General features: G+C 43.6%; 1 protein-coding gene across 2 annotated transcripts in view; it reads right to left on the bottom strand.

Annotated features, from left to right (window-relative positions):
- Positions 1–7,140: 7,140 nt before the first annotated feature.
- Positions 7,141–13,545, bottom strand: part of FAM177B (family with sequence similarity 177 member B) — a 9,347-nt gene continuing 2,942 nt past the window's right edge. Inside the window, exons 2-5 of one of the 2 annotated variants that reach the window (XM_006742991.3) lie at positions 11,819–12,157; positions 11,462–11,528; positions 8,940–9,037; positions 7,141–8,663 (exon numbers count right to left, since the gene is read on the bottom strand). In XM_006742991.3, coding sequence (XP_006743054.1) covers positions 8,481–8,663; positions 8,940–9,037; positions 11,462–11,528; positions 11,819–11,977 — 507 coding nt within the window. In that variant the 5' untranslated portion in view covers positions 11,978–12,157 and the 3' untranslated portion in view covers positions 7,141–8,480. The remainder of the gene's footprint in view (positions 8,664–8,939; positions 9,038–11,461; positions 11,529–11,818; positions 12,158–13,545) is intronic. The other variant, XM_081825220.1, reaches the window with a different exon arrangement.

Here is a 13,545-nt window from a genome sequence, read left to right as displayed (position 1 = left end):
TAAAGATATTTAAATATGTAAATATAAATATTTGTTGACTAAATGAATGAATGAACCTAGGATAATGTAGCCATCCAAAATGATAAAATGAGCATGTTCACAGGGTTGGTGGGGTTTTTTTGTTTTGTTTTGTTTTTTAAGATTTAAAAAACGGGGGAGAGAGATAATCTCAAGCAGACTCCCCACTGAGCATGGAGCCCAATGCTGGCTTGATCCAACGACAACCCCGGCCCCCCCCCCGCCCAAATCATGACCCGAGTGGAAATCAAGAGTCAGTTGCTTAACTGACTGAGCCACCCAAGGTCCCCTACAGGGTTGGTTTTTACTTTTGGCTGTTTCACCACTTCTGTTCTCATCAACAAGGGCCAGAATCTTTGTAGGAGATCTGTCTCTGAAATCCAAATCACCAAACAGTGCCAGGTGACGGGTGTCTTTAGCGCATGCATGTGGCACGCAGCTCAGGGGACCCAGGGACCTGTTACCGGGAACCGCCAGAAGCCTGGTCATGGGAATTGGGCTGCTGGGGTCCAAGGTTTCTTCCCAATCCAGGACCTAACCTACACAAATGCCCATATTCTCCCCGCAGCCAGAGCTGGAGGACACTGGACTGCCTTACCAGGAAGGGGCCTGGACTACACAAGGATACCCTCCCGTAAGAGACACCTGGAAGGGGCCCCCTGGGTGGCTCAGTCTGTTAAGCATCTGCTTTCGGCTCAGGCCATGATGATCCTGGAGTCCCAGGACAGAGCCCCATGTCAGGCTCCCCGCTCAGTGGGGAGTCTGCTTCTCCCTCTCCCCGTGCCCCTTACCCCGCTTGTGTTCTCTCACTCGCTCACTCTCTCTCAAATAAATAAAAATCTTTTTAAAAAGGGAGAGAGAGACACTTGCTGGAGAAGACCTGGACCCCATCAGGCAAGCCAGTCCAAAGGTAGACTGGTTGTTGCCGGTTTTAAGGTGGCCTCTCAGAAAGCTTTTCGGGTTGGGAGGAGGCTGTGCGGCTGGTCCAGGACAGCTTCCCTCCGCGAACTGGTGGGGCAGGTACTGCGCATGCGCCCGCTCCGCACGCCAGGGGAGCCTGCGACCTGGAAGGAGGCAAGTTCCTGGAGAGGGGGATAGGGGGAGCCGGCTGTCGGGATAGAAGGCATCTTCCTGATTCCAAGTTCTAACCTACACAAGTGTGCACATTCCCCCTGGAGGGAAAGCTGGAGGAGTCCCGACTGCCTTGCCAGGTCTGGGCCCGGCAGCCGCTGCCTACCTTCACTAAGAAGGTACTGGGAAGTCCAGGACCCCATCAGGCAGCCAGTCCAAATGGGCACTGTCACCAGTTTAAAGCAACTGCTTCAGAAAGATTTTTTATGGGGGTGAGAGGGAGGACTCCCTCTGCCCTGGAGGCTATGCTGGTGTTTTGGGACCAACTGAAGCTCCACAGGCCTGGACGGCCCTGGTTTCCCACCATGGGCTGAGGAGGTGCTTGGTGTGCATGCGCGAAACGAGCGGGTCTTGATAGCAGGCGACCTGGAACAGAGCAAGTGTCTGGGCAAGCAGGGTCACCGGACAGGAATGCTGGGGGTGCAAGTCATCAGCCTGACCCCAAGGGGTCTCACCCACGCAAATATGCATATTCCCCCTGGAGGGAAGAGTTGGGGGAATCAGGACTGCCCTGCCAGGTGAGGCACAAGGGATGGTTGGGATACCCTCCAATTAGAGGCACCCGGGAGCCTTGATTGCTGGAGGACCCTGGGAACGCATTGGGCAGCCAATCCCAATGGTGGCTGACTGTCACCATATTAAATCTGCCACCTCAGAAATATTTTTCCATCAGGGCCCCTGGGTGGTTCAGTCGGTTGAGCGTTGGACTCTTGATTTCAGCTCAGGTGGTTATCTCAGGGTCCTGGGATAGAGCCCCGCCTTGGGCTCCGAACTCAGCATGGATTCTGCTTGAGATTCTCTCTCCCTCTCCCCCTCCCCCCACCCACTTGTGCGCGGTCTCTCTCTCTCTCATAGTAAATAAAATCTTAAGTAAGAAGGGAGGGATGGAAAAGGGAAAGGAAAAGAGGGAGGGAGGAAGGAAAATATTTTCCCGTCTTGGGCTCCCTCCACCCTGAAGCCATTCAGGTGGTTGGGGGTCCTCTCAGAGTTCCTTGGGCTTGGAGAGCCCCATGCAGCCCAAGGTTGGCAGATAAAGTGCAGACTGCAGATGCTCAGGTCAGGGTAGCCAGGGATCTGGAACAGAGCAGATGTAGAGAGAGGCCAGGTCAAGGAGCAGGTTATTTGGAGTACATAGCATCTTCCTAATTCCAAGCCTTATCTTACACAAATGTGCCTATTTCCACTGACAGCAGAACTGGAAGACACTGGACTGCCTTGCCAGGGTGGGGCCAAGCTGACTGGTTGGGGTATCCTCTGATAAGAGACAGCTGGGAGCACTGGTTGCTGGAGAGGCCCCTGCCCCTTGTGGCCTGGTACAAGAGAGAGATTTGTGCTTGATGTTCCCACACAGCTCTGGAGCAAGGGGTAATAAGGGCCATCCTGTGCCCTGGTACTGGACCAGGACCCAGTTCAGGAGAACATAGTCCCAGTTGTGAGCTCTTGGGAAAAAGCATGCATCTGCCAATGTCCAAGCTTGCACTACACAAAGGCTCCTGTTCCCTCTGAAGCTGGATATGGAGAGAATTCTAAAGCCTTATTTGGAGGGACTGAGTTGTCCTTGAATAAGACACCTGGGAGCCCCTGTTTATTGATAACTTTGAGTCCCCATTAGCAGCACTTTTGAAAGAGAATTGACTTTCCCACCTTTGTGGCCTCAGGACTATATCCTGTTGTGGGGGCATCCCAGGAGAATATCCAGGTGGTTAGACCAGCCGTGGCATCCGAGGCTTGGAGGGCCTGGCTGCCCAAGGTCTGCTGAAGGGGTGTGTGCTCTGTGTGTGCCTGCTAGATAGTGGTTGCTGGAGATCTGGAATAGGTCAGTGGTTGTCCTAAGCAGGAGCATCAGTGGCTCAGGCTCTTGGGGGGTCCCAAGGCATTTGAATAACTCCAAGCCTTAACCTACCCAATGGTGCCTATTGCCTCTGAAGGCAGATCTGGGGGGAACTTGAATGTCTTGCCAGGGCTGGGGTTGGGGTTACCTTCTATCAGAAACACCTGAGAACCCTGGCTGCCCAAAGGCCTGTGCTGCTGGAGTCCCGGTTCAGGAGGGGGAGCTGGGCATGTGGGTCCTGGCAGCTCTCTGAGCAAGGGGGTATACCAGCCAGTGTGTGACCTGGTAGCCACCAGGACCTAATTCAGAGAAGTGGGGATGCTGTGGTTGGCTCTTGGGAGAAACTGGGCCTGTCAGAACTCCTCTGTTCCTCACTGGCTGTTTGCTCGAGACTTCGGCTCTTTACCAAATGGACCCATCCACAGGCTGCATGAATGTACTCAGAGTATAGTAGCAGCCGGCCCTCCCCAGAGTAAGTGATTTAAGAAAGAGAACAAAACAGAAGCCATAGTCTCTCTTACAGTTATCTCAGAAGTGTCACACCATTACTTCTGACATATTCTATTGGTCACATAGGCATCCCTGGTTCAATGTGGGAAAGGCTACATGGGATGTGAGTACCAGGAGGTGAAGATTATTGGAACCATTTGAGAGGCTGGCCACACAAAGCCTGGATGTCCTGATAATTTAGCTATCTGGAATTTAAGGCCAAGGGGAGTGCAGAGATTTTTGTCTCTTTGATTGATAGCACCTAACACAGTAACAGGTACAGGGAGATGCCCAATTAATATTAAAAGACTGAATTAATATTAAGGGAAATGTGAACTTATCTTGCAGCCACAGCCCAGTAAGATCTGGGCATTGGTTCCCATTTGCTTTCCTTAGGATATTTAGCTCAAGATTTGATTGATTTGCATATGGTCACTGACCGTAAGGGAAGGCAACCTCCATTCTTTCAGAGGAAAAGAAAAATAGATTGAGAGTATACTATTTACTAGATAAAATTCACTCCTGCAAATATTACACTTTGGTTTGCCTAGTTCTCTAGAATCAGCACTAAGTGGATATCTTCCAGGGTACAGCTAATTTTTAGGAAAAGTAGAGAGTAAAAAAGAGTCCATTGTGGGGTCTGTTTTGAAGCAACTTAGCAAATAAAGCAAGGACAGGGTTTTAGTGTGATCTGACACCCAAGGTACAAATGACCAATGCTTAACTGGTAGGCTTAGCCACTTTTTCTGCCATATCAGAAGCTCAGATTTACTTTATCTTGAAATTGGACTAACAGGGCCTGTCAGATGAAGAACTAAGACTGACTCCTTAGTGGGGATAAACCATTCAGACTCCTTCAACTCACAATTCTTATCAGTATTAATAATTATAATTGATATTATGGCTTAAGTACCTAATTAGAGCCATATGTTTTTCCTCAATTTTCACATTTTATCCTTAGAATGCTCATGGGGTGTGTCTGCCTAGTTCACTTTAATCCTCTTCTGAGAATCTTGCTCACCCAGAAGTAGGTCCTATATTCATGTTGCTGCTACATGACTCCACTTCCCTGGTCACAATTGATCAGATGATGGATGGTCACCTGAGCAAAAAGGGCTAATCAGATTCTATGTCCTATATGTTTGGAATTGGAACTGAGAGGCAGACTAAATGTTATTGATTTGACACCAAAAGCAAAAACAACAAAAGCAAAAGTAAACAAGTGGGACCGCATCAAAATAAAAATCTTCTACTCAGCAAAGAAAACTGTCAACAAAATGAAAAGACAAATGGGAGAAAATATCTGCAAATCATATGTCTTATAAGGGGTTAATGCCCAAGATATATAAAGAACTCATACAACTCAATAGCAAAAAAAAAATCTGATTAAAAACATGGGAAGAGCATCTGAATAGATATTTTTCCAAAGAAGATATACAAATGGCCAACAGATATATGAAAAGCTGCTCAACATCACTAATCATCAGGGAAATGCAAATTGAAACCACAATGAGATATTACCTCATTCCTATTAGAGTGGCTCATATCAAAAAGACAAGATAAAGCAAGTGTTGGTGAGGATGTGGAGAAAAGGAAACATTTGTGCATTCTTGGTGGCAAAATATATTGGTGCATGGGACGCCTGGGTGGCTCAGTTGGTTAAGCGACTGCCTTCGGCTCAGGTCATGATCCTGGAGTCCCGGGATCAAGTCCCGCATCGGGCTCCCTGCTCAGCAGGGAGTCTGCTTCTCCCTCTGACCCTCCCCCCTCTCATGCTCTCTGTCTCTCATTCTCTCTCTCTCAAATAAATAAATAAAAAATCTTTAAAAAAAAAAATATATTGGTGCAGCTATTATGGAAAACAGTATGGAGGTTTCTCAAGAAATTAAAAGTAGAAGCACCACGTGATTCAGCAATTCCATTTATGGGCATTTATCCAAAGAAAATGAAAACACTAACTCAAAAAGATATATGCACCACGTTTATTGCAACACTATTTGCAATAGCCAAAACACAGAAGCAACCTAAGGAACCATCAATGCATGAATGGATAAAGAAAATGTGGTACACACACACACACACACACACACACACACACACACACACACAGTGGAATATTATGTAGCCTTGAAAAAGAAGGAAATCTTGTTATTTGCAACAACATGGATGGACCTTGGGGGCAGTATTATGCTAAATGAAATAAGTCAGACAAAGAAAGATAAATGATACATAATCACACTTATATGTGAAATCTAAAAACCAACCAACCAACCAACAAAAACAAATAACAAAATCTAGACTCATAGATACACTGAACAGATTGCTGGTTGCCAGAGGTGGGGGATGATGGGCGGGTGAAATGAGCGAAGGTGGTCAAAAGGTACAAACTTGCAGTTATAAAATAAGTATAAGTATCATGATGAGGTAATGATACAGCATGATGAATATAGTTAGTAAAACATATATTTGCAAGTTGCTAAGAGAGTAGATCTTAAAAACTCATCACAAGAAAAAAAAATGTGTAACTTTGTGGTGGATATTAACTAGACTAAATCTGGTGATCATTTCATAATATATACCAATATTAATCATTAGGTTGTACACCTGAAACTAATACAATATTATAGGTCAATTATATCTCAGTAAAAATAAAGATTACAAAATAAAAGAGCTATGGAGTGATCTTTCTTCCTCATGTAAGAAAGATGAGAAATGGAGAGAGTATTGCTTATGTATATGTTTACTGAATTTGTTCTAGACCTACTAAAATTTATGTGCCCTTGGGGTCCATGAGATACTTCAGTGTCCCTCCAAAAAATTCTTTTTTTGTTGCATAAGCTAATTCAAATAGAATTTGCTGCCTGTATCAAATCTGTTTTACACATAGGAACATTGTGAAGTCGATGGCACAGGGCCATCAGGGTACAAAGGGGCATCAGAGCTGAGATTAAATCAATATCATATTGACGCTTGAGCCCATCATTTACCCCATACTGCCACTAGGAGAAAGTGTTTCCCTTTCTCAGCTGTCTTAGGAAGCTCACACCCCTTAAAGTTAATTGTGGCCATGTGACTTGCTTTGGTAGAAGAAACATAATCAGAAGTGACATGATTCATTCTTAGTGGAGATGTTGATTGCTGGTGCTTAACTGTCCACTGCATCTGTGCTTCAGCAACCCTGAGCACATCACAGTATGGAGGAACCATAAGATCAAAGATGCATGCACCGGGCGCCTGGGTGGCTCAGTTGGTTAAGCGACTGCCTTCGGCTCAGGTCGTGATCCTGGAGTCCCAGGATCGAGTCCCGCATCGGGCTCCCTGCTCGGCAGGGAGTCTGCTTCGCCCTCTGACTCTCCTCCCTCTCATGCTCTCTGTCTCTCATTCTCTCTCAAATGAATAAATAAAATCTTTAAAAAAAAAGATGCGTGCACCACTGAGCCAACGCTCTGGGAAGCCACCTGAACTGACAGTGGACTTCTCATGAGAAAGAAAGAAACTTTTGTCGTTTCAAGCCACTGAGCTTTTAGAATTGTCCGATTATGCAGTAAAACCTGTCTTATTCTCATGTGTCCAGCCAATGACACCTTATTCCCAAGGCCTTCTTCTTGATTTCGTTCCCGTTCTCTTAGAGCTATTATTTCAGTTACACATGACTGCAAAATAAACCACTCCAACACTTAATAATGATTTATTATTTCCTCATGATTCTGCAGATTGACTGGACTCAGCCGCCTGGTTCATCTGCTCCACACAGGATAATAGAAGGTCATTTATGTGGCTCCATTTGGTGAGGAGCTTGGCTGGGACTGGAATATGTGACACAGTCTTTCATCCTTGGGAATCTCTTTCCACGTGGCCTTTCATTATCAAGAAGTCTAGCCCCAAGCTTCTTTACTATGTGGAGCTTCTAAGAGGACAGGCTCCCATTTGCCGGTGCCCATCAAGCCTCCACTTGCGTCACATGTGCTGCTGTCTCAGTTGCCGAAACAAGTGTTGTGGCCAAGCCCAGCGTCAATGTAGATGGGACAGTACCGGGGCATGAATTCCAGAAGGCATGGTTCTTTGGGGATTTTCAAGGTAACAGTCTATAACAGCCACTAATTAAGCATTAACATTGAATATTCCCAGTTTTAAAAGTGTTTTCCCATTATCCCGTTTTGTTTAACAGTAAACCTTGAGGAACAAATATATGCCACCCCTGTTTTACAGAGAAGGGGACAAGGGCTCAGAAATCTGGACACTCAACTAGTAAATGGTAAAATTGAGGCTTGACCTCAGGTCTTATTACTGCCAGTCCTGTGTTTTTCTGTTCTATCACAGCGACCTCTCGCCCGCACAACCTGTGATATCTAGCTATGATCTCCATGTTTGATCTTTCCAGGTTTTGAAATTTTGCTGACAAATAAACAAAATCATCCATTTTTCAAATACTTTTTATAGAGCTTAGATTATTGTTTTTAATTGTGTGGGGGGAAATGCACCCAATTCTTAAAGACTTTGATATGTTGTAACAAAGTTACTAGCAATGTTTGCTTATTGTAAAGCAAGCCCCAACTAAGCCAGGGTGGCTACTGGAAAGCAAACACCTTACGTCAAACCCTGAAAGGGGACTTATTTAGACTTCATAATGCCCAAAGTTTCTTCTGAGGAACAGCTTCTTTTCTGCACCCTAGCCGCACGATGAAGAGTTTCAGTCCAAAATTGCCAGATCCAAATTCTTCCAGGCATTTGCATTTATTTGCAAACATCAATAATAAGAGATCACAACTGACTAGCGAGATTTGCATTACGGTGGGGTGGGTGGGGGAGGAGTTGACTTGGTATGGGGGGCTCATAAAATTGACAAAGCATCCATAATTCTCATCACTGCTTTCAATCACTGGATGCTGGAGAATAAATCACAAGGAGATTAAGATCGGGTCTCGCTCAGAAGCACAACCTCTGTGCCGTTGCCATGGTTCATGAGTGGTGGAGAAACAGACATTCGGAGGAACTACAGTCCTGGGGCCCATTATGAGTTGAAATCTGCTGCCAGGCCCTCCCCAGATGAGGTGCTCCACTGAAGAACACCCTGGGCAATGTGCTGTTGTCTGGTTCCATACTCTTGGCCCCCAGCCTCCAGGTGACACTTTTCATTAGGAACCTTGGCTGGCTGGGCCTTTGATCCATTCCCTTCACTTTCCTTGTCACTTTCCTGGTATGGAGAGAAATACAGAAAAGTTTAACTGCAAACCAGATACCTCTGAACTCCCCCTCTTGCAAAGACACCCCTGTAAGAAGCTTCTTTATTTAAGTAATCTCAGGCTTCATGGTCAGCCAACTTCTGCAACCCATCTCATGACATTCGAACTTCACACAAGAAAGGCAACTACAAAGTATCATGGAGTGAAACTGTTAATGATTACCAGGAGGGAGAATAATTTATATGAAGTGGAAGCAGCCAATCTTCCCCCATCAGGATGTCACATACCTTATCTTGTGTTCTATAGTACTCATTTAACACATACTGATATTTGGGTTGATTGAGACCAAAGAAGGTAGCAAATCTTCCACCAAGGAATTCACATGCTAAAAGAAAGAATAAGCTCTTTGGTAAGCTGAATTAATAACAAACTTAGAGTCAATTGAAGGGGTAGGAGTTTAAACTTGCCTGCAGGTGATCCATTACTACACTTAACTTTAAGGCTGACAAAAGATTTCAATTGCTCTAGACTCTCAAAAAGTTCTAGGACTCAAAAAGAATTGTTAAATCTTCTATCTTCACATGGGATTACATCTATAAACTATCCTTTCCAGATGGGTATGCCAGGAGAGATTTTCCAAAATACTTACTACCCAGGGTCAGCGTTGGTCCTGATCAATCAGAATAGATGCTTTGGGTGTGAAAGTTAGGGATAAAGGTTTAGCATTAATAGTGGTTGCCCGAAGGTGTCTCCTAGAAATGTTTTCCTTTAAAATTATAAATTTCTGGGATGCCTGAGTGGCTCAGTCGTTAAGCGTCTGCCTTCGGCTCAGGTCATGATCCCAGGGTCCTGGGATCGAGTCCCACATCGGGCTCCTTGCTCAGTGAGGAGCCTGCTTCTCCCTCTCCCTCTGCTGCTCCTCCTGCTTGTGCTCTCTCTCTCTGACAAATAATAAATAAATAAAAATCTTTAAATAAAAATAAAATAAAATAAAATGAAATTATAAATTTCTGACACCCACCCCCTATGACACAATTTTCTGATCCCCATGACTGATTCCTCTTCTTGGGATGTTGCTCATATCGCACATCGAAATGGGGCTCTCCATTTTTTAATGTGTTTTATCTTTTCAAAAATACTGTAGCTCTTTAATCTATTTGCCACCGTGCCTGGTACATGTGTGTAAGAGAAGTTTCTAAAATATTAGAATAAATCTTGGGAAGTTTTCCTGTTTATGACCTACTAGAATTGTAAATTGAAAACACTCGTTGCAGTTTCATCTGGGTTTCAGTTCTATCCAAAGTTTCTGTATGGAGCCCAGGGTGCTGCATGCCATCGTATTTATGCTTCCCACCACCACCTGGAAGCCCCACGCAGATGTGCTTGAACACTACAGTTCTGCTTGGAACTTGGAAGCCAGCTTGATTCCCCTGTGTCCTGTCCTTGCCATCTTAAGTCAAAACCCAACATGGAAATCACTGCAGTCCCTGTTCTCCTCCACATTTTCATATCGCTGTATTGGGTTTTGCTTTTTTCACCAGACCTAGTCTCCTAAGGCTTTCTCTCTCCAAAACATTTCACCTCTTCAGCCTTTCCCCAACTAAAGCACAGAGCTTTCTGGAAGACAGCATTTTTTCTGCCAATGTATTATGGTTGAGGCAAGATTAGTATCTCACCTAGATTCCCAAAGTAACTTCCAAATCCCTAACCCTTTACCCTGATGTGAAAGTCCTTTAAGGCTCATACCATCTGACTAAATCACCTCATCATTACTTTTTACTATAATTTAAAGACTTTTCTCCCCTCCCCTGCCCCCAGTGACTTTCATGATCCCCATACTGACCTTAGCCATACTTTCATAGCACTCTGATGGTATTGCCTCCATATGTCAGCATTACTGAGTCTCCCCATCAGTAGTCCCTATGCTCCTTCTACGCTGGTGATTGTGGCAACAAATTATAATTATGGGCATGTTTACTGGCCTATAATATCCATTGAATATTGAGTCCCTTGAAAGCAAAGACTGTCGTTTGTCTTTGTGTCCCAGGGACCCGCACAGTGCCAAACACATATTGGCACTCAATAAATGTTTATTTAATGAATGAATGAAGATCAGTTCCTCAGAGCTATAGCTATACTTCATATTTTCTCACATTTTTAAAGTTGTTTCCTCCCTGTTGTCCATACAAGCATATGAAAGTTAGGAGGAAACAAGTAATTAGGTATCACAATTGTGTTTTAAAGAAAATTGGTGAATGTTGAGCAAAATAAAATTTAGTATTTCATCTGTTATAAATAGCCACTTAGGCCATTCACTGTGTCCCTGGGAAGGGTCAAGAAAGTTCTTACTCATAACAGAGTGATCATTGAGGGAACTTGGAACTGTGTCATATTACAATAGTTTAAAAAAAAAAAGCTTGGAAGTTTATTCAGATAAAGAGTCAACTGGGGATGGGGAGAGGCTTCAAATATTTGCAACTCTGCCCTCTGAAAGAGGAATCTAGACTTGTTTTATATGGTCTTAAGAAAGACACCTAAGATCAATGGGAATAACTTTAAAAGAAGACAAAATATAAGGTAGAATTTACTAAAAAGAGTTGGAAAGAGATGGGAGGGTCTGCCTAAAGATGTGAGGTTCTATGCCTTTGGAAATGTTGAAGCATAGATTGAGAACTGACCAAGTCGTCCCTTCTCCAGGATGCCGTGGTGTAGATTAAACTATTGGAAGCCCTAACTCTGAGGGTCTGTTAAGTCTATCCTTGAGTATTTAGGACAAAATAAATGAATAAATAACCTTGGCAATACTTACTAGAAAATGAGGTGCTTGCTATTTGCCCTGCCCAAAACCATAGGTAGGGCCCCCATGAAAGTGTAGACTGAAAAAAACAGAGAGAGAGAAATCAAGTTAGAGTAATTATTAACAAGAATGGTGATACAAAGTGTTTCATGTAGAGGTTTCAAATGTTTTATAGTATATTCCATTTTCTTTCTCATAGAGAAGAAATACAAAGTTATCAAAATTATGAGTTGACTATAAATGGATCTAGAAAGCAAACCAAGGGGAATAAGGAGTCAGCTTAAAACTGTATTTTCTACAAACCTTGTCTGGCTTAATCTCTCATTTACTCAGCCCCCATGTTCACTTATATTGATACTCTAAGCTTACGGGATCATGTATTGAATTCGTTTTCTGTTCCTTGTTTTCTTCCTCTTCCTCCTCCTCTGTGCTGTATTCTTCCATGATGTCTCCATCAACGAAATGGATAATTCTTTTGGGAGATCTACTCTTCTCTAATTCTGACTCCTGGAAATTGTCTTTTTCCATAAGAAAATAAAACAACTAGTGAATTAAAAACAGGGCACCTTAGGGCAAGTTGCCCTGGGCAGTGTTTATATAGCTGAGAGGTGTCTAGTTATTTTCAATTGATGGTAAAGCTAGAGACTTCAGATGTAATCATAGCTGTGATCTCATCAATTCTTCAAATTCAACAAGGACTGTTCAGTTCTGTATCAAAATGAAAAAATTTAATTAGACACACCGCGGAATTAGAACAATTCTTAGGAAATAGCAAGTGTCCTAGTAAAAGCTAGTTATTATTAAGTACCTATCATGTAATAGCGTATATGTTAGATACTATTCTAATGTGGTAAGCACACTATTGTCTTAATTAGTACTTAATATATTTTAAGATTATATCAGCAAATATGGCAGACTGAGTTGATATGAAAGACGTCTTTCCTGTTCCAAATACACAAAATTAAACAAATAAAAATATTAAATCAAGCTGTACTAAGGCAGTAAGAGAGACACAGAGACCGTAAAGAAGGAAGGCTAGATATCAGCAAAAGAAGGAAACCTTAAAATCCTAAGAGTGAGCCAAAGCTGACGTGGTTCCTGAGGGTTTCAGAACTAGATATAGGTGTTGGGGGCGGGGGGCCTGAAGTTTTAACACAGGTGCAGAGAGGAGAGCCCAAATCACAGATCCTGTGAGTATGAGGAGGCGAAGTGAAACACCCGCATAAAGCCAAGATAATAAAGTACAATCTTATCTATAAAATCTGGACTAGGAGAACTCCCTACTGCTTTACAAAAGTGGTAAAGTAATTTGTCATCTCCTAGCAACATGGGTAGAAATAATCACCTGAAAAATATTGGAACCCCAGGCCAGTACCAAATGCCGGGGTGTGTGGCCAAATTCATAGTCCTCCTGTGGTATGAGGACCCAAAGTGAAGCTGCAGGCAGCATAATTCACAGAACTCTGTCGGAAGCAAGCACAAAGCCGCCCTGGAGCGAACTGTCAGCAAGACAGGGTACGCTGGATCTCCACTAAAAACAACCCTTACTGAGGAGGCACTTGCAAAAACTTACAAATCACAGGAAGAAACCAATCGTCTTGAGGAAGGGTAAGCAGATGAAAAAATTGGGAGAGTCTTCACCCAAGAGTTAGGAGTAATAGAACAACACAAAACTTGAAAGTGAGTATGTTTCATATATTCAAAGGGATAAAGGAAACAAAACATAATATCCAAGAGGAACAGGTTGATTTGAAAAAGAACTGAACAGAAATTCTAGAAATGAAATATATAGTCAATATAGATAGGTTGGATGTAGATTGAACAATGAAGAAATCTCTCATAACACAGCATAAAGAGGTATTACATATTCCATTAACATGAAAGAAAAGTTTTGAGATGGGGCGCCTGGGTGGCTCAGTCGTTAAGCGTCTGCCTTCAGCTCAGGTCATGATCCCGGGGTCCTGGGATCGAGCCCCGCATCGGGCTCCCTGCTCGGCGGGAGGCCTGCTTCTCCCTCTCCCACTCCCCCTGCTTGTGTTCCCTCTCTCGCTGTGTCTCTCTCTCTCAAATAAATAAATAAAATCTTTAAAAAAAAA

This window comes from Leptonychotes weddellii, chromosome 6 (genome assembly GCF_054177405.1).
Source record: "Leptonychotes weddellii isolate Sample4059 chromosome 6, ASM5417740v2, whole genome shotgun sequence".
NCBI classification, from domain to species: domain Eukaryota; kingdom Metazoa; phylum Chordata; class Mammalia; order Carnivora; family Phocidae; genus Leptonychotes; species Leptonychotes weddellii.
Note: the sequence above shows the minus strand (reverse complement) of the source record. Positions and strands in the feature narration are given on the sequence as shown.